A 27788-nucleotide genomic window follows, 5' to 3' on the forward strand; every position below is an offset into this window, starting at 1 on the left:
AAAAAAAAAAAAAAAAAAAAAAAAAAAAAAAAAAAAAAAAAGTAATGAAGAATCCTATATACAGTGGTTGATTGAGGGATTACATTAAGGATAAAACCGGGAATAGGTGACTCTATATTGAAGGTGAGTAGTGAAAGTCAACAAGCATAGTGGCTAAAAAAAGGGGGGCTTGAGAGTTTAACAATAACATACTTACATGGAAAACAAAAGTAATGTTAACAGACCTGGGCTTGTAAATTACCTATTGTCCTTACTTATCAGCTAAGTGTTACTTATCTTCTCTGAGCCTTATTTTTCTCTTTGCTCGTCTATTAATATAGCGTTATCAATATCCACCTCAAAAAGTTGTTGTGAGGATCAAGTTTAAATAAAGCACATAAAGCGGCCACTCATATAGTACATAAGGTAGCAATTTTTCTTTTAACCATTGTTTGAGGTTGAGGAATAGTACTTCAAATGAGTCTTGCAGCTGGAAACTTAAAATTCATTGAAAACTATGCCTGGTCATATGTTTGATTTTTGTATTTATTTCAGTTTTCCATATCTCTCAAGTATATGGCAACATGGTTTTTTTTTTCTTTTTTCTTTCTTTCCTTTCCTTTCTCTTCCTTCCTTCCTTCTTTCCTTCCTTCCTTCTTTCCTTCCTTCCTTCCTTCTTTCCTTCCTTCCTCTCTCCTTTCTTCCTTCCTTCCTTCCTTTCCTTCCTTCCCCTCTCTCTCTCCTTCCTTCCTTTCCTTCCTTCCCCTCTCTCTCTCCTTCCTTCCTTCCTTCCTTTCTTCCTTCCTTCCTTCTCTCTTTCTTCCCTTTCCCTTTCTCTTTCCTTCTTTCTTTCTTTTTTCTTTTTGAGACAGAATATTGCTCTGTCTCCCAGGCTGGAGTACAGTGGTGTGATCTCTGCTCACTGCAACTTCTGCCTCCCAGGTTCAAGCAATTCTTCTGCCTCAGCCTCCCAAGTAGCTGGGATTACAGGAACATGCCACCACACCCAGCTAAATTTTTATATTTCTGGTAGAGACAGGGTTTCACCATGTTGGTCAGGCTGGTCTTAAACTCCTGACCTCAGGTGATCCACCTGCCTCGGCCTCCCAAAGTACTGGGATTACAGGTGTGAGCCAGCACACCCAGTCAGCATCATGTGAATATGTCCCGAAGTACATAGTGCCATGGCAATATTTAGTGTTAACCCTTTCATAAAAAATAAGAAGAACCATCCTTTCATTTCAAATAACCTCCCTGTCTGTGCTTTTCAAGAAGCCTGTGGTGTTGACTCATTCTCTTTCCTTTACAGCCACAATATTGTTGGCATCATAACTTCTCATTTCTTTTCTCTCTCTTTAGTGAAAGGGGTTGCTGCAGAAATTATGTTCTAAACCCACAATCATGTTTATAACGGTCCATGAATATTTTTTGACTGAATGTCTGTGTCATCACTTCCTTCAAAGTCCAAGGCAAGAAAAGCTAAGAAGATGTGGCCCAACTAGAGACACCCAAAAGCCCATTTACTCCAGGCTGTCTCTCTGCAATCTTAGAGGATGTCAAGTTACTGCAGAGGCTCTACTTCATGCCTCCTCGTCCTGAAATAGGGACAATAATAGCAACGATAATAATTAGCGCCTGAACTTGTTGTTCCAAGTGCCTTACATAAATGGAATCATATAAATCTCACCTCAACCCGATGGGATTAGCATGCAGTTGTTACCATGACGGTTTCCACATGTGGAAACCGAAGCACAGAGACATTAAGTAATTTTCTTAAGGTGCTATACCTCGTAAGTGTCAGGGCTGGAATTTGAATCTAGGCAGAATCTACCTTCTTAATCATCCCACTGTGCTACCCTCTAGGGAAGAAATATCTGGAACTGTGGCTTGATGATATTACTACTGCTTTTTATAGACAACTTTTTTTTTCCCTCACTTGGTATCATCTAATGAATAAAGAAGGAACGTGTTACTGTACTTCTATTTCAAGATGTGTGCTGAGCCCATTGGTTTATCTTTTTTTCTCCTCTTAGATCCCAGTAAAAAAAGCTAGAAAAAGAATTCATGATCTCACAATAATGAGGATAACTGGAGAAAAGCTATATAGATCTGGGAGATTTCAATAAATTTCCAGAAGTCAGAAAGAGTGTGGAAAGATGATACAGTGGGGCAGAGGTAGCTTTGGGCTGGTGTGTCTGCAGAGGGCCCTGAATCAAAAAAAGAGCCCAAGTTGCCCATCAGAACCTTGGAAGTTTCAGTCTGAGAGAATGGAGATGGGATGGAGGAGGAGATAGAGAAGTGGGTAGAAAAGGAGGATGAATTTAAAGGTCTTTGTATTGAACAGCTGCCCACCTGCCTGTAACACACATACCCCCACCCCAATCTCTCTCTCTCTGTTTCTGTCTCTATCCCTTTCTCTCTCTCTCTCTCTCTCTCTCTCTCTCTCTCACACACACACACACACACACACACACACACACCCCCCAGGCATTTACCCTCCATTCTCAGGAAGTAAGGCTTACTCTCTAAATACATTTTAAAAAGCCTTTGTGGGGAAAGCTGGAGCAACCAGTACAGTGGTGTTTGGGACACCCTGATCATTATAGAGACATTCTGTTCACCACAACACGAAGCCTGGGAATTTAAAACAAATGCACACAGAATTTCCAGTTTGCTTTTCCATTGCCTCTTCCTGAAATATGAACAGAAAGTCACAAACTACAGTCATCAGAGGATAGCTTTTAGCACGACTGACAAAGATCAAATGGGAAATAATGCACAGCAGAAAAACTATTTCAAAAGACAATTCCAATAATCTCAATATAAAAATAACTAACCTCTAACTGGTGTTTCTAACAGGTTCAAAACAATACATCAGAGGAAAAAGAAAAGGGTGCCAAAAAAGGAATAGAGAAAAAGAGCCTTGAGAAATTGAAAATATTGCCAAAATTCACAAAATCTATTTAAACATCGAAAGCAATCTCCTAGAGTGTAAGATGAAAATACAAAGAGGTGGTAAATGTGGGCACAAGGATAAAAGACACGGAGGAATGATGGAAGAAATCCAACACCTGGCTAGGAAGATTTCACAAAAAAGGCAACTGAAACGAAGAGATAGATAGAAATGATCAAAGAAATAATAGAAGGGAATTTCCCAAAATGTACCTTTATATTTAAAGTGCCTAACAAGTGTGGAACAGGATGAAAAAGACACCCACTCAGTCACATCTTAGTGACACATCAGGACACTGAGGATAAAGAGAAGATCCTGAAACTTCCAGAGAGGGAGAAAGGTCACCGATAAAAGAAACAACGTCAGACTCCTCATCAAACACATCAAACACTGAGAGACAAGGAAGCATTGTCTTCCATACTCAAAAAAAAAAAAAAAAAAAAAAAAGAACACATCCAGCCTTGAATGACATACTAAGCCATGCTACTAATCAACCACAGGGGCAGAATATGGGCAGTTTTACATTCACAAAGGGTTAGAAATTAATCTCTCATGTATTTCTCAGCTGTTTCTTTTATAAACAGTTATTTGAGTGTGTGCTCTGGCAATATGAAAAATGACACAGGGAGGAAAGCATCCAAGAAACAGGGGATTCAATGGAGGACTGCAATGAAGAGAGTCCCAAAATGATGAATGTGTGGCAGTCTCAGAGAACAAGTCCAGCCTCGGACAGGAAGACTAAGGAAATGGGTCCTAGGAAAAATGTAGATCAGAAAAATAGATAGTACGATGGAGACTATGAAAATCTTAAGGATAAAGTAAAGATAGGAAATGCAAGATGAAGGAAAAATAATCGGAGATGACAGGAAAGATTAAGCAAGATTAAAGATTAAACAAGATTTAAAAAGGTAAGTTCTAGGATAACTCTAATGTTCCTAGTAACTGCGCAAATGGGTGTAACCATCATTATCCTGGGTGCCCTGCCTCTCAGGATCCAGGTATGGGGTTTTCATCCTTGATACGGCTTCCCACACCCCACAAGTTGGCATGGAAGCAGAGAAACACTTTAAGGTCCCAATGCAAACTTGGATGCTGAGGACTTCAGCAGAGACCACCATACAGTACAGATTTCCCTGTGTGCCTAGCAGCAGTAGGGTCTCTAGTATTATGGTGACAACAGGAGAAGCCAATCCAGATGGCAATGGAATTTCATGCTGGCTCTGCCATGGAGTGAAAACTAAGTTGATTTGAAACACACACACACAAAATGATATTTTGTAGCACTTGAGTTTGTGAGGTAAGATTCAGTTTGCAACTGTAGTGTGGGTAGAGGAATTAGGAGAGAGAAGAGATGATAGTATTGACGATGTAAAATCCTCATCTCTCACATCAGGATGTCAGTAATAATATCTAAAGTTGATAAAGCCCAAATTAAGGGCATTTGCATATTATATGGAGATAACCACCAGAAGGACTAAGCACAGAAATGTTGAAAGTATTTACTTTTGGAGAGTGGGGCTGGGAACAGGGAGAACAATGCAGGAAATGGTTTGTTCTAAAGTTTTATTTATATATTTGTTTCAATGCTTGAAAATTATATATTATTTCATTTTTTTTAAAGTGTGCTCCTTTCTGTCAATTTTACTCTCCTTGCTACAGTGTAGTTGTTTAAATTGTCCTTGGTATCATTGTTCCTGTGTCTATGTAGACCACCTGTTTTGGAAGAAGGTGAGGTTATCAATCAAACAGCTAAGCAGTCACAGGCATTCACTTGCTAAGCTCCTTCCTCATTCTCATTTCCAAGAGTGCTCTCAAGGACACAAGAGAAGATGCTATTTAGTGCTGTCATTGTTTTGGTTGTAGGGTAATAGGAAGCAGAGAAGCCTTAATTTTTAGCATCTAGGCTTCGGTTCCAAAGACTGCTATTGAAATGGGAAGCTCTGATTACAGCTTCTAAGGTACACTGTTTTCTCTGTGCTACAGAACTGTCTTCTGAATTAGTATCAATAAAATGCTTTCTAACAGGATCTCCGACACCAGAAGTCACCACTGATGCCAATGTAATTACCATCCCTGGACGCTAGGCCTTGTCAGGCAGCACAGATAATCATCCACAACCTGGGGCCAATGATTACCCAGTCAGTCAACTGACATTGACTGCTCACTGGGAGGTACTGCACGGGTAAGAGAGAGGAGAACTGCAATGTCCTTTCCTCAAACTACTTCAAACTAAACAGGGCTGAGTGTGTGGAGGGGAAGGAAAGCAGAGATTCACACACATCAAAAGACAGAAATAAACAAACCTATCCATTCTCAGTTACACAGACAGGGCTGTGGAGATCTGAGTTGGAGCAGAATAAAAATAGACTTTTGCATCGCCTGGTCCCTGTTTGGTAAAAACCTCCTTGGTTTTATGTATTTCCTCTTTTCAATTTTTTAATGGTGTTATGAATTTCCTCTTTTCATTTCTTCTCCTGTCCACTAACTGGGCTCAACTACTGAATACCCCCTGTGTGCCATGATTTTTCTGGGCTTCCATGCTAATTATATGCTGTTCCGCTTGCCTGAAAGCTGTTCCTCTCACTCAGCCCTTTCAGCCTGCAAATTTTTCTAATCTATCAAGAGCTAGTGTAAACCTGACCTCTTCTATGGAGCCTTGCCTGAGTCACTCCATTTTAGTTCCAATCAGTTACAGTGCTGTGAGCTTTGTGAGAGGAGGGACAGAGTTTATATCATTTGAAAATAATTAAAATTGTTAATATATGTAAAACACTTAGAACAGTGGTGACTGAAATGTAAGCAAATGTGTTTATTATTATTATTATTAGCATCATTATTATGATCAATGTTTGTATTTAGAAGCCCTAGCGTAACATCTGGCACATGAAAGTGGAAACTAAGCAAATGTTTCTTTGTTTGAATTCTTGGAACATTTCAGACAAACTGAGTTTTATTGATGAGAAGGTTGATGGGTGTTCTTGGCAGTGGTCATTATTCCAAGGTGAAAGCGAGGATGACTGCTTTAGCTATTGCAACTGAGAACACAGAATATCTTTTAAGAAGTAGAAGCTCTAACAGGTGAATAGGAGGATAGGAGGATATTCCAGATGATATGAAACTACTGAAAACAGATTTGCTGCTGGTTTTCAGAAAGTGTACTAGCCCTCAGGAAGATGGGCTTGTTTGGAGAGATACCTAATGTAACACAAGTAACTTCATTTGCTTCAGCATTATCTGGAATAGATGGTTAATTAGTCTCAGACAGCTGTTTCCTTGCTCAGCCGCCTTTGCTGTCTGTATGTGTGATGTGCACGTGTGTGCTGTCATCTGGGTGAGCCCATCTGGGCACAGTGATGGGTCATTAAGCTGTCTTCCCATATGGTGCATGGATAGTGTCTGAAGCACAGTTTCAGGAGATAGGTAACACTTCCACTCAGAGAGGCAATACATGACCCCTAGGGTTGTTACTAGATCTGTAGCTCTTTTGCTCTTCAAACACTACATGCATTTTGACATCTCACCATCTTTGTTCATTGTTCCATTCAGTGCTATGTCCTTCACCCCATTCTTCACTGCTTACATAAATCCACTCAAGCCCAGTTCCTCTAGAGATTTCCCCATTGCTCCAACTCATAGACATCTCTTCCATCTCCATCATAATCACTTGCTTTTTCTTTCTCTCTCCCTTTCTCTCTTTCTTTCTTTTATTTCTTTTTTCTTTTTCTTTCTCTCTCTTTCTCTCTCTCTCCCTCTCTCCGTCCCTCCCTCACCATGTCTCTGTCTATTTTTTCTGAAACAGGATCTCACTCAGTTTCCCAGGCTAGAATGCAGTGGTGTGATCATAGTTCACTGAAGCCTTGAACTCTTGAGCTCAATCAATCCTTACGCCTCAGCCTCTCAAACAGTTGGGACTATAGGCCACCACGCCCAGCTAATCTTCCTTCCTTTCTTTCCTTTCTTCCCTTTCTTTCCCTTCTTTCCCTTCTCTTCCTTCCTTCCTTCCTTCCTTTTCTCCCCTTCTCTCTCTCTCTTTTCTTTCTTTCCTTCTCTCTCTTTCTCCCTTTCTTTCTCCCTTTTTCTCTCTCTTTCCCTCTCTCTCTCTTTTTCTCTCTTTCTTTTTCTCTTTCTTTCTCTCTTTTGAGATAGGAGTCTCACTGTGTTGCTCAGACTGGTCTTCAACTCCTGGTCTCAGGCAATGCTCCTGATTCAGCTTTCCAAAGTGCTGGGATTACAGGTGTGAGCCACTGTGCCCAGCCAGTCATAGATTTCTAACACTAATTTCTCCAATAGTTACATTTTATGTTGTGAAAACACATTGTTGGCTTTTATTAACATTTGAATGTGATTTGCTATTTGCTGTCAAGTATGCTAGTCTGAGCTCCCTGAGTAGACTGTTGGATCTTTAAGCAGATGCTGTACTATGCCTCTTTGTAGTTTCTACCACATTTAGCACAGTTAGATGAGTATATAGGTGCTCAATAGGTGTTCCCTTAGGAATGAATGGATAACCCTCCTGGGAATCCATTCAAAAGGATTTTCCTGAGAACTCCTTAAAGACTTATCTGCTTTCTACTTTAGACTGTCAACACATGTTAAAGGATAAAAGATGCAGATTTGAAACACATAGATTTACATTTTAAAATGCTGTGGCATATTTGTTAATATACTTCACAGTCTGAATGCAAGTTTAGGTTAGTTACCCTCAAGGAAAAAGCTACTAGACTCTTGAGGATTCAAATAGTCTCATAAAAATCATCACAATGTTATCATTGATAGTTAAGGGAACATTTTGTAATAAGCGGGCGTCTTTGAGTACGTTTCCTAGGGAAAGTGCTAAGTGCAATCTAGTGCATGGAAATCCCACAGTACTCTGCCAACAACCTGCACTTCTTTATGGCCACTTCACCTGAATGGCTCAGTTCTTTGAGTGTCCATGTAGTCAACTAATCAGTCTGTGGTGAGTAAGAGTGAATTAAGGTGACTGACTTTCCAACATCCTTTAAAGTTATTTGATTTAAGGTCACTGAGCTAGGTGGTTTATGGATATTTCAGTATTCCTGGAATAATTCATGTAAGCTTTTTCCTTGTATCCAATCTATTATGAGGGTAAGAGCAATGAAGCCCTGTGCTGATTTCCCTGTTTCACTGGCTAATCAGTAATTCTAATATTGTTTGCCAGGTAAGTGGAACAGGCACTCTTGTCACCATCATGATTCATTGCCTACCGAAAGCACAGAGCTGGCCTTAATCTAATTCTTAATAAAACCTTGCGAACTAGGTATACTGTTTCAATTTGCACATGGAAAACAGATGTTCACGAAGGCTGAGGGACTGGCCCACGATCTCACACCAAGTAGGTAAAGAAGCTGGACCACGGAAGCAATTCTGTGCCTTAAAGTGCAATTGTCTTTCTAATTCCTCTGGAGCATGATTGTCTTTTCCATACTGAATCTAATGATTACAAATCTCAAATGAGCCCTAAACATGGCCCTGTAATCCTACTCCATTCTCCTAGGAAATTCTCCTTCCCACCCTCTGAAACAACTTTTTAATATCTTCTCTATCCTCATTCTTCCACATCCTTACAGCATTATTCACTAGAAAATAGAAACCATCAGAAGAAACATATCTACATATTCTCAATGCCTCATATACCAGTCATGATGGTACCCACTCTCTCTGTCTTCCTTACTGTTGTCACAGGAATGTCCCCATTAACAACCAACTCTCCAGAGCCTCTTGGCTCTGGATCCCAACCTCTCTCATCTTTATTCTTTTGATCCTTCTTTCTTTTCCAATATCAATACCTCTTTTTCTACCTGATCATTCCTTTCAGTAGCCAAACATGACTCCAGTCTCTCCTGTTTTAAAAAATTCCTCCCTTTGCCCCCCAAGTCACCCTTTAGCTATTAGTGTATTTGTGTACTACCATTATCAGAAAAACTTCTTTTGACAGTTATCTACTACATCTTCTATCCAGCGCAATATGGCTTCCATGGCTCTTATTTCACAGAATGTGCTCTTGTTAAGTTCTCCAGGGACCTCTGTGTTGCCAAATCCAGTGGTTACTTCTCTAGTCTCATTTCTCTTTTTTTCACCTTTTTTTTTCACCTTCAACTTTTATTTTAATTTCCAGGGTATATGTATAGGATGTGCAGGTTTATTACATAGGTAAATGTATGTCTTGGTGGTTTGCTGCACAGATCAACCAATCACCCAGGTATTAAGCCCAGCATCCCTTAGCTATTCTTCCGGATGCTCTCCCTCCCCCAACCCCCACCCCTGATAGGCCCCAGTGTGTGTTGTTCCCCACACTGTGTCCATATGTTCTCATCATTCAGCTCTCATTTATAAGTGAGAATGGGCAGTGTTTGGTTTTCTGTTCCTGCGTTAGTTTGCTGAGGATAATAGCTTCCAGCTGAATCCATGTCCCTGTGGAGGACATGTTATTATACCTTTTTATGGCTGTGTAGTATTCTATGGTGTATATGTACCACATTTTCTTTTTCCAGTCTATCATTGATAGGCATTTGGGTTGAATCTCATTTGATCTCTCATCAGCATTCTACCCAACTGATAACTTTCCCATGGAGCAAGCTTTTGGGGGAAAGATTATTCCACTTCTAAACACTTTGAATTTGAGGGGTCAGTAGAATATATAGGAGGTAGAAAACTTTGCTTTTGTTGAGTTTCGGTGAAGTAACCTAAGATGAAAGTGCAGAGTGAGAAGAGAAGAGACTCAAGGACTAAGCCTGAGGGTACAGGCAGAAGCAGGGAGGGCTACAAAGAAGACTGAGAAGGTAGGAGGAGATAACAGAGACAAGGTTAGAAGTCAAGGACAAGAAGAGTTGTCATAAAAAAAAAAAAAAGAGTGGTCAGAATCAAAGGCCAGAGAAAGATCAGGTAAATAGGAACTAGTAAGAGTATATTGTCTTTGGCAATTAAGAGTTTATTGGTTGCCATTTATAAATAACTTAAAGATGATGACAGAGGCTGATGGTATTAAGGCCTGACTGCATTTTTCTGAAGAGCAAGCCAGCAAGTGTAGGCATTCTTTTGGGAGGTTTGGTTATAAAGAGAAGAAGAGTAAGTGGATAGTGTCTAGAGCAGAATAAGAATTGAGGAAGGTTTTGAAAAAAACATCAGGTTATATCTGAGTTTGCTCAGAGAGGGTACAGAAGAAGGCTTCCCTAATATCACAGCATTATGCAACAACTAAAAATAGAATCTATTTCTTCTGCCTCCAGGATAATTGAGATAATACACGTGTAAGAGTTAAAAAAAACTATAAAGTACAATAAGAATTTGATTTAGTGTTCTTCTTTCCACTATATTTTAATTCATTACCAGGAATTCAGTGGATTGCATTTTTAACTATATAACACACCCTTTACCCCACTCACTGCAACAAGAACCTCACTGCTATTTATTCAGCAGTTCTTAAATGATTGATTTGTTATGGATGATCTTTTGCTTGCTTCCTTTTGAAAGAGTGAGGGATTTCTGGAGTAAATGTTTGCCAGCCTGAATATTCCTGTTTACTTGTCCTAGGCTAACAGATAACTGGATGGGCCATATTGTTATACAGGCCTGATGAATGCCAAATGTTCAGCTCTATCTCTACAGGATTACACCTTTCTGAAAAAAGAATGTATAATATAACTTCTGTCAAATAAACTTGTGATGTATTTGTTTCTAGGCCTCAAATTTCAAGATCTCCCTCAAAACTTGGGAAGGACAAGCCTAATTCTCTTTGCCAGGCATCAGACCAGACATCAGCTTATAAACTCAAGATGTTCCATAATTTTTCAATATGAATTCTAATTATCTTTGCTCCTTCTAAAAGAAGGTAAAAGTATAACAATGTGGAATCTAATTCTGTGGACTCAAGGGGCAGAAATCAGTGACCTGATATTCAGAGGCCTATATTAATTATCCATTTTATTTTTCTCACCTCTGTAATTTGTAAGTAGTGTTGCAAGGGTTCTTGTTCTTCAATACTATTTTAGATCATACACTCTCAAATGAATGGATAGTTCTCAATGCCTATGATGTGCTTGATTCACACAGACTAGCCTAGGTTGTCTGAAATGGAGTCAGGGAGATGCATGCAATGACCTGTAAGGTATTGTTTCTGTGTCTTTGTAGCCTGAGTTCTCTTGTGGATAAAAATCTATAGCCTTTTATTATGACAGCTCATTACACCATAGAAAAAATTAAACTGAAAGATCATATCTTCCATGAACACTGCTACTGTTTGATGTAGTGTCTCCTGCATGAATGAAATGACTGCCACTCAGAAGGTCTCATGGTCTGAGAACAAATGTGACCTGGAAATTCATCTGTATTTTTATAACCCTGTGTATGGTGAGAAGGTTTCCTTAGTCTAGACTGCATGAGGCCATTTTTTTCTTCTCTCTCACTTCTCTTGTTGCTATTCCTCTAAATCATCATCCACCTAAGATGAAGGAATGCTTATGCTATTTTTGTTTGTCCAGGGCTCAGATCTTTCTCAGCTCACTCAGATATGTTACCCCAGTATCTTTTATTGAAAACTTTTCCTTATGGACTCAAATTGACCTGGGTTTAAATCTTGAGTGCTTTGGACCATATACTTAGTCTTTCTATAACTAAGTTTTGCCCTTGTAAAACTGGAATAATACTACATACTGTGTAACATTTGAGAGGGGGTAAAGATAATGTATGTGATAATCATATAACAAGTTCTTGATAAACAATAGTTACATTATTAAATTGGCTATATATTTTTTCTTTCTATAAAGCATTGCTTGCCTAATCATCGATTTCCTTGGAGTGCTTCTATCAAGTAGTTATCAAGGGTAAGGATGGAAACCAAATAAATATTTCTTGTAAGTGTGATTTATTTAGGTACCAGAAGAGGCTGCAAAATGAAATGGAAAGAGTGTAGGGCTAGAAAGGTAACAAGTTCCTGGTTCTGGTGTTGCCAGTTCTCATATTAAATAGCAGTGTTATCTGTATATGATTACCCATCTATGACAAACTCTAAGTTATTAGAAAGATCGCATTCATCATTGATGAAAGACATCCTTCAGGCATCTGGAAGCTCATGTAAACCTCATGTAGATTGAGTTTAATTCAATTAAATAGCTATTTATTGAATGATCATTATGGACTGTGCTTAGCAATATGAGGGATAATAAACAAAGGTTACACATATACACACATTTATTGAGAACTGTTATGAGTTGAATTGTGTCACCCCAAATTTATATGTTGGAGTTCTAACCCCTAGTAGATATGTGGATGTAGATACACATCCTAGTAGGTATAGTAGGATGTGGCCTTATTTGGAGATAGGGTCTTTACAGACGTAATCAAGTTAAAATGAGGTAATTAGGGTGGGCCCTAATAAAATATGACTGGTGCATATTCGACATGCACAGAAGAAGAGAATTTGAAACACAAGGAAAAGGTGACCAAGGAGATAGGTCCAGAACGGCTCCTTCCCTTATAGCCCTCAGAGGAACCAACCCTGTTGGCACTTTGGTCTCAGGCTTCTGGCCTCCAGAACTGTGAGACAATAAATTTCTCTTGTTTCAGCCACCTAGTTTGTGGTTCTTTGTTATGGCAGACATAGCAAACTGACATGAAGACCTACTGTGTGCTAGTAACTGGGAAACAACACTGAACAGGGCACTGTTCTTTGTTTCAGGGGAAGGAGTTTGGAAAAGAAGCAGATGCTTCAGTTCCATGTAATAAGCCTGCTCCAAGAGAAGTATGCACAGGGTGTCATGGGAGGACAGTGAAGGACAGTTGAGCATTACCAAAGGTTTGCTTAAGGCTCCTCAGCAGGGACTCCTAAGCCAGACTTTTGAAGTAAGAGTGCAAGAATGAGTGCAAGAAGCAAGTGTTCTGGGCAGAAAACAGTGTTTATATGAGGCAGTATATGCAAAGACGTGGATGTCTGAGTAGGTGTAGCACTGTTGTAGAACTGTAAGTAATCCAACATGGCCAGAGCTTAAGAGCAGTGAAAGATAAGGCTGGAGAGGTGAGCAAGTTCCAGGTCAGTAGCGGAAGGCTCCCTGGAGCAAGGGGAGCGCCTAGGACCTTGAGGTAGGTCTTCCGTGATTGGTAATTGGGAGGACATAGGCTATGTTAGGTAGGAGGGAAATTGTAAACAAAAGTGAAGGCATATATTTATTTGGCAGTGAGCATTCTTGTCTGGTTAAAATAGACATCCTCTTGAGAAGCAGAGCAAGCAAGTGAGAAGATAATAAGTAAGATAAAGTCCCTCAAAGGACCAGAAGTATGACAAACTTGGAGTGCTTTGAGGGCAGGGCTAGTATCTTGTTTAGTGCCTGCAGTATAACAGTGGCTCAAGAAACAATTGCTGAATAAGTGAAGGGAGAAATGGTGAAGTTCTGTCCTTTTACTGAATTGAGCAGGGACTTTTAGGTTACAGAGGTTTAGTTTTGAAATCTAGGCTCTGCTGGCAATTTTTTCTAACCTTGTTGAGTTTCATCCTCTTTATTTCTAATTGTAAGTATACTAATACTGATGGTATTGGTGAGAATTATATGGGATAATTTATATGAAACTACATAGAACTTAAAAATTCCATTTGATCAATATTTATTAAGAAGCTACTATATGCCAAGCTCTGTGGTAGGCTTTAGGAATAGAAAGATAAACAAGACCCAATCTCTGCCTTTAAGGAATTTACTTTCTGTTGGGGGGACAGGAAAGCAGACATCTGAACAGATAAAAGAACTGTGATGCGATATAATAAGGACTAGCATAGAGCTAAGAACAGAGCACCGTGGGTGCACAGAGAAGGGACAGTTACGCCAGCCAGACGGCAGGATAGTGTTGGGGAATACTTCCTGGAGGAAGTGATGCTTAAGCTGATTCATGAACAATGATACACAATTAGGTGAAGAAGGAAGAAAAAGGAATTCCAAACATAGGGAACAACAGGCTTCCTTTGCAGCTGTGTTTTTCTAGTTCCTGTGCCTGTGCAATTCCCTTGCTGAAAATATACCCCAGTCGGCTTGGTGAAAGCAAAAACACCCTCCCTAGCTCTCGTCAGACTCCTGAAGGCTGGATTGTGCTCTGAACAGCCTCAGCTATTGGCTGGGTTCTCTTTAAACTAAACAGGCCTTCAGAAACCCTTCATGTAGCCACCTGCCTGATCTCCTCACTCTCTTTCTCCTGCCTTCTTTCTTTTCCTTCTATCCTCCCTCGGTATCTGCTTTCTTCTTCCTCTCATTAAACATTTCCTGTGTCTATGTGTGTAAACTATGGGCTGTGCCTGGAGATACAGGGGATAAAAGCATATATCTAACTCATAAGGAACTCAAAATTGAGAGTAGGGTCAGCAAGTTATGACCCATTGACCAGATCTGCCTGTTTTTGTAAATAAAGTTTTATTGGAACATGCCCACGCCCATTCATCTATGTACTTGGCTATGGCTGCTTTCATGCTACAATAGCTGAGTTGTGTAGTTGCAATAGAGACCATGTGGCTTGCAAAGCCTAAAATATTTACCATCTGGCCCTTTACAGAAAAAGTTTGCTGGCCCCTGTTCTAGTGTTTATATATGGCAGAAGTGGTGGGGATAGATGGACAAGTAAAGAGGTAATGTACCCCTGTAAGATAAGTTTTTCAAAAGGGTATGATAGAAGGAGAGTTCCTAACCCATACTTGGAGGTTGAGAAAAGAACTGAGAGCTAAAAAAAGTGACAAGTACGCTTAGAGCTAAAGGATAAAACGGAGTTAAGAGGGAAAGGAAGATCATTCTTGGCAGAGACAGTAGCATGTGCAAAGCCAGGCAATGAAAGAAAAATATGCAGTTCTCTATTGCAAAAGAGGAAGCGGTGAAAGATAAGGCTGGAAATAAGGTTGGGCCAGGTCATTAAGGATCCTAAATATGAAAGTCATATTAAGGATTTTAGCAATGCCCTATAATCTCTCCCATAGGTAACTGAGAACCTTTGAAGGATTTTAAGCAGAGTAGTGCTAAAGCAAGTGGTGCTCTAGAAAGATCACTCTGGCTGTAGGATAGTTAACATTTACTGGACATTTATTCTATGCCAGGTCTGTGCTAAATGCTCTTTGCATCTGGAAATGTCTATTGAGTAGCTGGACAGCGCTGGGAACCAGGTAGAAAGAGGTGAAACATGGGGAACAGATATGGATCTATGAGAACCAGGGATCTCCCTGAGGAATGGAAAGACGTAGAGCACCACCCTTGTTTGGAGGCATGAGGAGAAGTAGAACAACAGAGGTGATTGCAAAGGGGAGTCTAATGTCATGGAACACAAACAGAGAGTAAATAAGAAGGAGTGGATAGTGAAAATCAGATATTGTAAAGAGAGCTAAGAGAAGAAAAGTGGAAAAACAAGCAGGGGGCAGGGAACTGGTAAGAAGCAGATCAGAGCTGACTTAAAAGAGAGCAATTTCAGCAGAAAAGTTGAGAAACAAGCTGGATTATAGGGTTAAGAAGTGGTTGTAAGTGAGAAAATGGAGGTCACTGCCACTGAACACTTGTTTGAGAGATGTATCTTTTTAAAGAAGAATAGAAATATGACTGTGGCTGGATTTCTTAAAATTAGGCTGTAATTCAGCAGCTTTGGTAACTTTTCTGATTCATGAGGAAAATTTCTCATCTCAAATATCTGGTCATTTGAAGTAATACTGGAGATCAAATTATGCAAATATGCTGCATGACTAAATTAAAGGCCTATTCATGTGAGCATTAGTTAGTAATGGGAGTTATATACTGCATTATTAGAAAATGGGGCAGCATATTTTAGTGCTTAAAAATTTAATCAGAGTAACTTCCAGAAGGAGGAAAAGGCTCATTTTTAACACAAGATTTGAATCATGGCTAATTTTTTTTCTTTTTCAGAAATCCATTCTTCCAAGATGGTCATCCCTGCACATGCCCTCATTTCTGACTTTCTGCTGCACAAGCAATCAGTATTCGTGCAAGGCTAATGGGATATACAAGAACAATTAGTAGCTCTGCCAGCACCAATATTGTACTTGTCTCTTTAAAGAGCTCAAAATATTAAATAACAATTGAAAAGAACATTTCTTCTAGACCCCTCATTAGATTGATTTTACAGATGAGTAAACTGAATCATAGAGAAACAAGATAGTGGAAATGAGAAGTCTTACTTTGGTTCTATCTCACACCACTATAGGCTGTGCCTATTATATTTGTAATTAAGCTGTTGTCCAGATAAAGAATAACTCCCTCTTGGCTTTGACTTTTAGATACCAACAGATTTTTAAATTCTGGCAGTTGAAAAGGTTATGTTTTTTTTTTTTTTTCCTTTCAAAAGTGGGTTTGTAACTATTGGCCTAAATTATTTTAGAAAACTATAGCTGTACTTTCAACATAAGGCCACCCACTCAACTCTGAGCCTAGACTCTTTGAGAAATAAGAAGGTATAGGAAATTTGGCAGGTATTTTTCTCTTGTATCTTTAAATCTCAGTAAGTTCACAACATTTTCCTAACCAATATTGGAACAAGAAATTATCACGGGGGTGGGGGGTGGGGTGGTGACTAGTCTCACCCTTTAAGGACAATTAATTTTTCTACTTCACAAGTTTAACTTCTTATTTGGATCACAATATGCTAATAAGATACTTAAAAGGTCACTTTTTCAGGCCAACTGCAAATGATGTTTTCATTATAGAAAAGTTATGTAAAAGTGGAAAAGAGATGTAAGTACATTAACGTGTAAAATGCACCACAGCAATGGGAAAAAATGTTTTAATTAAATATGTATGAGCTCTATCGTGCACAAATGTTTTGTTCAAATGGATGACTCCAAGAGCTCTGTGGTTCCACTTCAGTGTCTAATAGGCACTACTCACTTTAACCTTCAGCAAGTCCTTTATGAATACTATCCACCCAAGTGTACAAAAATGCCAATTCATGTAGGGCCATCAGTATTATTGTTATTTCTTATTCTGTAAAGGCTGCATTTTGAACATTTTAATAAGGGTCAAAGCATTCCAAGTCAATCTAGTTGGCAATTGTTGGAAACACAGGAGGTGCTTTAGAAAATGAGTTGGTAATAATTTCATTCTTCCCCATTTTGATTAGAGTTTACAAATATAACTGTCAGCTAGTTATCATGGTGAGGTTATGGATCAGCCCTCCTCCAAGTAATATAAACTTCTTAATACAGTCTTCAGACTATGAATCTACCATAACACTGCCAGTGTTTTGATATCATCAGTATATTCATTTTCCTTTATTTCAAGCTATGTTAGATTTTACCTCTTCTATTATCTACTGTAATTTTTTGCTGACAAACCAACTGTTAGTAAATACATATGTTGAGTGATGGTGATTATGTGAAGAATGAGGGGCAAGATCCCTTTGGTGTAGTGTGTGTGCACCCATGTGTGCATGAAGAAATGTGTGTATGTGTGATATGCATGTAAATAATATAGGTCTAAGGGAAATACTGTACTCTCCTTGAGGGTAAGGATCATGTCTTATTCACTGTTACATCCCTAGTGCTTAACACTGTCTCTGGCACATAAATGATGTCTGAGGAGTGTTTTTTGCATGAATGAGTGAAGGGTACTAATGGTCCATGTTTCCATTGGCAAAATAAGGCTTCCAGTTTAAAAATGAGACTGGAGGTCCACCTACAACAATCTGTTGTGTTTTCGGTTTTTACAGGCTGATTTCTATGCACACGGCATTATGCCGGGACTTGTGAGGAGAGCAAGGGAACTGAATACACAGAACTTGGACTTGAGAAGCTTCCAGTCTAATTGGGGAGACAAGATACATACAAGTGAAAACTTAACTCCTAATTCTAGAGAGAGAATAATGGCATGCCAAATGTATTTTTTTTCATGTCAAATGTAACCACTGCGTGAGTTCAGAAGAAAAGAGGCTGTTCTGTACTGCAACCATTAAAGAAAGCTACCTAAACCAGGCAGGAATTGAGTTATACCTTTGAGGATAAAAGACATCAGGGAAGGAAATGAAATGTCTGTCCAGGAGGAGTGGGTAGAGAATACAGATGAACAAAGTTATTAAGATAAGAATAGATTCTTTGGGGCCTAAAATTTAGGAAGCAGTCATTAGACTTTGAAAAATAAATATGATGGTAGAGACAAATATAACAAGGAAATAAATAAGCATGCACATTTTGTATAGTAATCACTTCATACCTAAACTCCTTGGTGAAAAAAAATGTTGAAACTTAGACACATTCTCCATGTTGCAAACTCAGGGGAAGTGAGTGAAATGTCAGAGGGCATGGCAGCATTCCCAGAGGTTAGTGAGTATCAGGTAGGCTTTGGCAAGCATGAGGGAGGTGGTGATATTTGACTTCTGAGGGGATGAACAGGTAAGGTGGGATCTGGGCAGATTTTCAGACAAAAAATTCTGTTGTGAAGTGGCTTTTGGATTTAACATAGATGTAACTCTCCTAAAGTCTTAGGTGACCCAATGTACTTTTGAAACTATTCATTGATTGTACAAATTTCTATTTATTTTACATTTTTAAGGACACAGAAAGATCTAAACTGTGTGCATAACTATTCTACAAACCAAAATGAAAACCAAAATGAAATACATAAAGGAAAAGTTTGAAATTTTGTCTTTAAGATACAGGGAAAAAAAATCACATATCAGTAAAATCAAGGATAAATATCAGCCTGAAAGAGGAGCAATAATCAACAAACATTTAAGAACAATTGGGGGCCAGGTGGTGGCTCACGCCTGTAATCCCAGCACTTTGGGAGGCCGAGGCAGGCGGATCATTTGAGATCAGGAGTTCTAGACCAGCCTGGTCGACATGGTGAAACCCTGTCTCTACTAAAATTATAAAAATTAGCTTGGTTTGGTGGTGCACACCTGTAATCTCAGCTACATGGGAGGCTGAGGCAGGAGAATTGCTTGAATTGGAAAGATGGAGGCTGCAGGGAGCTGAGATCACACCACTGCACTCCAGTCTGGGTAACAAAGTGAGACTCCCTCTAAAAAAAAAAAAACAAATACCAAAAAACAAAAAACAACTGGGGTCTTTCTTTTCTAACCATATCTAGACATTGGTGAAAATAGTCCTTATTAAAGATAATCATAGCCATGGAGATAAATCATCCATGTATTGCATTAATGTGTGAGAGGATGTATTTAGACAGATTTAGCAAATAATTTTTAAAGCTTTCAATAAATACTTTAAGTTACTTATATGGACATTTTAAATTCGCATTCATTAATGGATTCTTGATTGAATAAAAAATTAACTTCTGAAAATATTTCCTAAATAAAGTACATCTATGCATGGATGCACTATGATGTTTCAACCAACATTAATTATATCCTTTTGATTTCTACTGTCTTGTTCAAAAACGCTAATAAGACCTGCACTACATCATAGTTAATAGGAGTGTGGTGCTTGTTGCTTAGGCAACCGGAGGAATAAATGCAGGTCAGAATGTGCTTCAAGAAAAACAAAAGCTAGAATATGATACTGAGTGGAAACTAAGTAAGTCTAACAGATTTTTCACCACATTAAAGAAATACGTTTCTTACAGCAAGCCAATCATATTCATGTATTTAACTAAGTTTGCAATTATATAAATTAGATTATGTAGATCAATAAATAATTTTTATAAAGGTAGAAATTAATCGCTTATGATACTAGTAGCAAATAAATGGTGTATAACAGCATGTAAAGCACTAATTGATTATACCACTTCATGATTTGCTTCATTTTCATAATTAATTAACTCCTCTAAATGGCAATTCAAAGTTTTTTTAAAAGATAATTCTGTCTCATGAAGAAAGTATTTGATTGATCCATCTAAATTAATAATATTTTCTTATTTTCTAGAAAATTATACCAAATACTTTGAATTAAACAAGTAAAGAATATAATCTATGATTAGCCCTTGGTTACATCACATATACCCAGGATTTTGCCTTCCATATAAATTTTGAAGTGCTTATACATGATTCATTCATGAATAATTTTTACAATCTCTCTTTGAATGCTTATTTGAAACCTGTTTGATTAACCTTTAAGTTCGAGGCTTTCAAAAAGGTATTATATTTGCTCATAAGTGTTTAACATTAGGAGGAAAAATAAGCTGAATTAAAGTCTTTCAGCGTGGTCAAATGATCCAGGAAATCCAAAGACCTAACTTCTCATGGGACCAGAATAAATTTGGACAAGGATTTGAAGGGTGGGAATGAGAAACTCTTATTTCAAGTAGACGTAGGGAGAAATAATTAAGATATTGAAATGTACAGTAAACAAAAATAATAATAAAAAGACTTCAATTCTCTTTGATAGTTCCTCTAATTCTTAATGCCATCTGTTTAGTGTCCTAAGTCTGTCCTAAATCTGCTCAGTGTTCTAAGACTTTCATAGCAATTGAAGAACTTTCACTTTTTTCCATTTCAATACCCAAATATCTTGTCTATATAACCAGTGATAGTACTTGATAAACACAAGAAAAATAACAGTAGCTGCATATCTCAGTATAAAAAAAACCAACAAATCACTCATAAAGCATTCTGTGCATATAGTTACTTAGAGCTCATATATCTTACTATATTTATGTCTTTTATTTTTAAAAACTCTTGGGCATACATACTTTTGGAGAAGAAGCAGAAGTCGAATAATGTTAATAATCTTCAAATCTATAATACTCAAGTCAATCTCAGAGAAAAGTAATCTAAGACAGAAATTAAAAAATCTAACCAGCTTTCACTATTGTGTTATCATTTCTGGTACTAGTAAGCTGCAGGTGTCAGCCCTATTATTTTATTTAGGCAGGGCTATTACTTATTTCCACAAGTCATTGGTGTTCTACATGCCCATGTTATGTAGGTCTCTCTAAATTTAGGGAGTGATATGTGTGATGGGTACTTAAAATAAAGGAAAGGTAATAGAGCTGTGACGTAGCTTAACAAGGGGAACTGATGAGCACCAGGGGAGGTATGGGAATGATTAGAAAGCTGAATTGTTGGTTTGCACAGTTCCCCATCCTCCTTCCTCACCTATACGCAAAACGGTGGAAACTTAGCACATGCCAGGTTTCAACTGCATGTAGAGCAGAATTCAGAAGTACATGACTATACTTAGTCCACCAACCTCTCTTTCTAAATATTGACAGCTAAATAACCAAAGTGTTTATTTTCCGCCTAAAGTAATAAACAACACTTCATCGTTCTTCAATCAGCATGTGGAAGTAAACGCTCTCCACAAATGACCATCTGAAGCAATTTGCTAATGAACTGAAGGTTGTCCACATGATTTAAACTGCTTATTGAACAATTATCAGGAAAAGAAATGATCTTCACACCATAAACACAGCAAATTGTCTCATTAACCACTAAATGCTGATGCTCAAGTGAAATAATATAATAATCAAGAATTAGCTGAAGAGTGATATAATCCAAGTATTCTAAGATTACAAATTTATAAAAAAATCATACAAAGAATGACAGGGAGAATATCAGTATTAATCTTCTTTCACTGCCTATAAATAGCACTCTCACCAGTTCATTCATATAACATATATGTATATAGATACATACAGATCTCATTTTTTAGTAAGAGTCTATATGTACACAGTAAGTTCAGTCCTGAGGGCATCCAATTTTCCAATGCAGTTACATACACAAATCTGACCGATTTTGGTGCAAATCAGGCTGCCTCTGAGCCATGTAAGACACATAAGAAGCAAAGACAGACAAAAGGCAGCTCCGTGGACACAGAGAGCGTCTTACCATAAACTGCACATTGTCAAATCCATTAGCCATCAGGTGGTTCTCGTACTGAGGTAGCCCAATGCTTTCCAACCATTGTCCCACTGTTTGGACAGGGCATCTGGGTCCTGTAAGAGGATGAAGAGGGAAGCGTTTAAGCAGGGAGTAGCCGTCCACGGGGTAATAGCGGTAGTCCTGGGCTGAGAGGTGGCATTGCCACATCATGCCCCTGGGAAAGTTGCTATCAAAGGAGCCCGCCAGCTTGACAGATTAATGTTCTCAGCGAGACAGCAAAGTCAGAAGTAAAACATAGTTTGTCAGGCAGGCTGTGGAGTATGACTTGATCCTAGCTCCACATTTCTTACATATTAATCTTTACTACCGACCAGTACGTCATACAGCCCCCAAAACCAGGCAGCAGAAGAAGGCATATCAAGCTGTCAGCTTGGGCTGGTCTGCGTTCTATGTGATTGTTGGAGTACTCCACAATGAGCAATGCACGGCCGGCAGCCAGAATTCTTTTTTATCAAGTACTCCTACACTCATCAGTATGCAGCTCCATGCTCCTTGCTCCCCCTCGCTCGCTCCCCTTCATTACCCAGCCCAGGCTACACCTCGCATTTTCAATAATAGCCATCAGATAAGGCAGATTTTTTTTGTCTGCAAGCTGTAAGCCTGCTGCTGCTGCTTCCTCCTACACACCCATCCAAGCGTCAATCTTGAATGATGAGAGCAGTCAAAACAAATGCAGAAAATAGCAAGATTCAAAAGCAAACCAAAGTGCTTAAATCTGAATTGAATCTTCATACTGGTTATACGTTACAGAGCTATTTGTTGTGGAATTTTACGTTTCAAAAGACACCAGGAAACGCAAAGCTTGAACTATAGCTTATAACAGAGCTCACGACAGGTTCCCTTTTTCCTTTTCCTTTCTTTCCTGTCTTTTCTTCTTCTTTTTTAAATGCAGCACAGATAAATGTTTCTGATCTGAAGCTTTGCAGTGTTTGGAGAATAATTATTCTGTTTCTTTACCATGCTATAGCAAAATAAGCCTATCCGAGATATATATATTTTTTTTCTTTTTTGAAATACTGCAAAATACAGAAACTGCATCGCAATCTTGAAGTCAAGATAATTTATTTCTTGTTTGCATGGTTTCTTCCAAACAAAAGTATTATTAGGCACAAGAAATCCTTTTTCCCCTTTGATATTTATAACCCAATCTACCAGGGTTACCATTCTAAATTAGCTATAAAGGAAACATTAACAGGGTATAATTGTTTTTTAATAAAGATGAGCCTTAACCCAAAATAATTCAAGAATAACAGATGTAAATGTGTGAGTTTTACTGAATGGCAGATAGACTTGGTAATTTATTTAACAATTGGGAGAAACCAGGGATTAAGAATAGAACCCACAGGACTAGATCATCAGAAGAAATAGACTCTTAAGATTGGGAGAGAAGTTGCAGAAAGGTTAGTCTAACCCTTTTCCTAACGGAGGCATCCCTAGCTAAAATGTTCCTAGAAGAATATCTTCCAACTTCTACTTGAATACTGCCTGTAACAGAGCTCTTACTACTTCTCACGAAGCCTCAATTTATTAGAAAGATATTTCACTTCCTACCTTGCTTCTACTCACTGCTCCAGCTCTGCCTTTGGAGAAGCACAGATTGAGAACGGTGCCTCTTCCACATAAAGAGCTTTAAAATTTAAAGACAACTCTCTCATCCCCCGAGAGCAGCCGCCTGGCACATAGCAAGTGCCTAATACAAATTTATTGAATAAATGAAACATCACTTTTCTTTTTTCCTCAAACCTCATCTTTCTCTGTTTCCTTTCTCTTTTTAAAGGCATTGTCAACTTTCCTAGCACACAGACATTAAACCTTAAAACATCTTCTACTTCTCTTTCACTACTGAAATCAGTCCCCAGGTTCTATCACCCCTCTTCCCAGTGTGATCCATTCCCTTGATTCTATTTCCTGTTTTACGTTTACAGAACTGCCGCCTACATTGATTTTGTCCTCATAGTTCAGGCACACCTAGCCTAGCGGAACAACGACTTCTATATTGGTCTTTCTACCTCTGATATTGAAAAAAATTAATTTTATGCATGGTATCAGAATAATCCCTTCAAGACACAGTTTTGATTACTACTCCCTGTTTCAAAACCCTTCTGTGGTTTTCTGTTGTCTTCAAAATCAACTACCAGCTCCTCTGATGACATTTTGGGGTCTTCATGATCGACTGCCGTTCATCTAACTTTATTTCCCCTTTTCCACTGCTCTAGCCAGTCAGGATTACTTGCCAGTCTCTAAAGCCACCCCATAATGCACTTTGGTTGGCTTTATTATGTCCCCACATTTCTGTCCATTTGTTGGCTTTGAATCAGATGCTATTTCCATTATGAAACCTCTTCTAATCTTCTATCAGGAATAAATCTTTTTCTTCTCTGTCTTAAATGGCATTTTTAGGCCCTCTATTGTAACAGGTATTTTCTGCCTTCAATTTTAGTTGTTTGTGTCTGACTTACTTCTTGAAAGCAGGCAATATGCTTTGCTAATATTGCACATGGTAAAGATTCAGTACATACCTGCTAAACAAAATAATGTAATTTCACAATCCAAAGTACAAAAAATTCTTCTATTTTCAAATTTAAAAACAGTTTTAACTTTATCCCAAGTCTCTACATTATTTATTTAGAAGAAGATAACTTGTTTTTTAAACAGATTTTTTCAGGTCTTTTAGCTCATCATCCTCATCCTCTTTTTGAATAAGCAGCCCTGGGTGGACTGCATCATACTTGATTATGTTTTGTTGCTGATTGGTCCTGGATTTTTTAATAAGATCAAAGAGTTTGTAGTAGTCTATGAATCAATCTTAATAGATTCTAGCTGCTCAACATTACCTGTAGGAGAAGCTAAAAACAAGATGCTATTTGTCCCTGGCCAGCTCTAAAGCTGTTACAAGGGGGAAAAAAAGGAAAGTCTCAATTATAGCTTCTCCTAGGATCACAGCCACAGTGCTCCTCCTGGTCATTTTAAATTATAAATAGTTAAGTATACTACACAGAAATTGAGTAAACATGACGATAACATTTTGGCTTGGCAAGGCACATGCTGATTGGCCAGCTTTTCAAATCTGTTTCATCTCTTAAAATGCAAACCAGGGGCCAAGTACCTGGCAGAGCACCATACACATCCTACTTATTAAATAAACTTTATTAAATAAATGCCTGAGTAACTAAACGAATAAATGATATTGGAAATGGCTTTCTTGAGATTCTCACTTCTTAATATAGAGAGAGGTAAAGAGGGAGAAGAGAGAAAGAATGTGTGTGTGCACAGACATAGAGAGTGGACTAATAGACACTGCAGACTCAGAAAGGGGGAGAGTGGGAGAAGGGTGAGGGATGTGAGATTACATAATGGGTACAGTGTACACTATTTTGGTGGTGGGTACACTAAAAGCCCAGACCTCACCACTATGGATATATCCATGTAACAAATCTGTACTTGTACCCCTTAGATCAATAAAAATAAATAAAATTATATATTACAAAAGAGAGTATATTTGTGGTGGGGGTTATTTCAAGGTTCAGACTGCTATATAAGAACACAAATCAGAGAAAATGGTGGTTATGAACTGCTTTACAAAGTTTATATAGACTGCCTGAATTTTATTCTTTTAGCTATTAAATCCTTCAATTTTTATTCAATAATTTTTACATGTTGACAAAATGTTATCATACATGGAGGATGAGCTGGGAGAGGATGGGGTAGACGGAGGTATAAAACAGAAGGAAGAAGGGGAAAAAAAAAGACCCTGAGTCATGTTGTTTGTTTGTGGTTTTGTTAAAGTATTTTTCTCATGAGTCAAATCTCTAAAAGAATCTTGGTTCAGGTCTGAAGATCACTCTGTAATAGTGTTTAAATATATTACTCGCTTTACCTAAAATACTTTTATGGAGTCTTAAAATTCTTAAAGCATAACAACACACTAATTAGGCAGGAACCTTTATTCAACTAGAATGTCTTTAATTCCAAAAGTGAGACAAGAGGAAGGAAAGAAGAAACTGACCATTATTCCAGGCTACCATGTCCTAGGCAGTGTGGTGTGAATTATTATCCCCATTTACCATAAGGAAACTGAAGCTCAGAGTATGTGGTGAAAACAGGAATTTTCTTTGTTACAGTCTTTTAAAAAATAATAATTCTAGGGGTTTTACTCCCATAATGGCAGTGTGAGGAGCTCCACAGATCCAAGCCCCAGTCAAAAAACTTAACTGTTGAAAATTATAAACAAACAATAAAAAAAAGCCTACACAAACAAAAACCGAAAACAATGCCAACAAAAACCAACCATCAAAGTCTTTGCAAAGTGTCCTAAGAGCATATAATGTAAAAATGTTTATTCCAAAAACAGACACTAAAACTTAGTAAGAACAGAGATTCTGAGATTCTGTAGCACTTGAGCCATGACTTCCTCTGGCCCCTCCTTCCCCTGCAACTCATCTCCATAGATGCTCCACTTTGGTTGAAAGTGTCCAAGAGAAAGGGCTTCCCTTCTCCTCAAATCCCAACCAAGAGGCACAGGATCTCATCAAAAGGGGCAGGCCAGCATTTCCAATTTCCTCTAAATCTAAGTTGTAGAGGTTCAATTCCTGGTAAGTGTGCCTGAGAGGTCAGGGGCTCCCTTCTTCCACCCAGACCCCATTCATAGAGTGGAAAGTTCATCCCAGCTGGGTCAGGCCAAAAATATTGGGATCTTGACTGCCCTCGACTGCTTACATATAGGATAGAGGTTCCATGCCCAGAAAGGTAAACTAAGAAGACCAGAGGCTATCATTCCTGCCCCTAGTGTGGAAGATCGGCTCAAAGATTTTGCTTAAAGGGACAGTCAGTTTATCAGAACAGAAAGCTCTAAAGCTTTCCCCCAAGAGGTTGACTTATTTGTTTGTTTTTAGTTTTTATTTTGTGTTTAGGAGTACATGTTCAGGTTTGCCACCTGGGTATATTATGCGATGTTAAGGTTTGGGGCATGAATGATCCTGTCACCCAGATACTGAGCATAGTAGCTAATAGTTTTTCTTACCTTGTCCCCCTCCATCCTTCCCTACTCCAGTAGTCCCCAGTTTCTGTTGATGTCTTCTTCATGTCCATGAATACCCAATATTTAGCTCTCGCTTATAAGTGAGAACATACAGCATTTGGTTTTCTGTTCCTGCATTTATTTCCTTAGAATAATGGTCTCCAGCTGCATCTATGTTGCTGAAAAGGATATAATTTTTTTTTCTTTTTTAATGGACGCATAGTATTCAATGGAATATATGTACCATGTTTTCTTTATCCAGTCCACCATTGATGAGTACCCTGGTTGATGCGATGTCTTTGTTATTGTGAATAGTAGTGCAATGAACATATTAGCACAGATATCTTTTTGGCAGAATGATTTATTTTCTTTTGGATATAGACCCAGTAATGGGACTGCTGGGTCAAATGGTAGTTTGTTTTAAGTTCTTTGAGAAATCTCCAAACTGCTTTCCACAGAGGCTGAACTAATTGACATTCCCACCAACAATGCATAAGCATCCCTTTTTTCTGCAGCCTCGCCAGCAGCTATTATGTCTCTTAGTAATAGCCATTCTGACTGGTGAGAAATGGTATCTTATTGTGTCTTTGATTTGCACTTCTCTGATGATCAGTGACACTGAGCATTGTTTCGTATGTTTTTTGGCCACTTGTATGTCTTCTTTTGAGAAGTGTCTGTTCATGTCTTTTGCCCATTTTTAATGTGGTTATTTATTTTTATTTGTTAAATTAAGTTCCTTATAGATTCTGGATATTAGATATTTGTTGGAAGCATAGTTTGTAAATATTTTCTCCCATTCTGTACATTCTGTAGGCTGTCTTTTTATTCTGTTGATAGTTTCTTTTGCTGTACAGAAGCTCTTTAATTTAGTTAGGTCCCACTTATCAATTTTTGTTTTTGTTGCAATTGCTTTTGAGGATTTAGTCATAAATTCTTCCCCAAGCCCAATGTCCAGAATGTTGTTTTCTAGGTTTTCTTCTAAGATTCTTTTTTTTTTTTTTTTTTTTTTTGATTGGGGTT

At 38.3% G+C, this 27788-nt stretch overlaps 1 protein-coding gene across 27 annotated transcripts in view; it reads right to left on the reverse strand.

Moving 5' to 3' along the window:
* The window catches only part of ANKS1B (ankyrin repeat and sterile alpha motif domain containing 1B), a 1261968-nt gene that overhangs the window by 415098 nt on the left and 819082 nt on the right, over positions 1 to 27788 (reverse strand). For 13 of the 27 annotated variants that reach the window (XM_025401063.1, XM_025401073.1, XM_025401069.1 and 10 more), the window contains exon 1: positions 21698 to 22398. In XM_025401063.1, coding sequence (XP_025256848.1) covers positions 21698 to 21901 — 204 coding nt within the window. In that variant the 5' untranslated portion in view covers positions 21902 to 22398. Of the gene's footprint in view, positions 1 to 21697; positions 22500 to 27788 lie in introns of those variants that run through there. The other 14 variants (XM_025401059.1, XM_025401058.1, XM_025401057.1 and 11 more) reach the window with 3 other exon arrangements.

The sequence above is a fragment of the Theropithecus gelada genome, chromosome 11 (assembly GCF_003255815.1).
Source record: "Theropithecus gelada isolate Dixy chromosome 11, Tgel_1.0, whole genome shotgun sequence".
Lineage (NCBI taxonomy): Eukaryota > Metazoa > Chordata > Mammalia > Primates > Cercopithecidae > Theropithecus > Theropithecus gelada.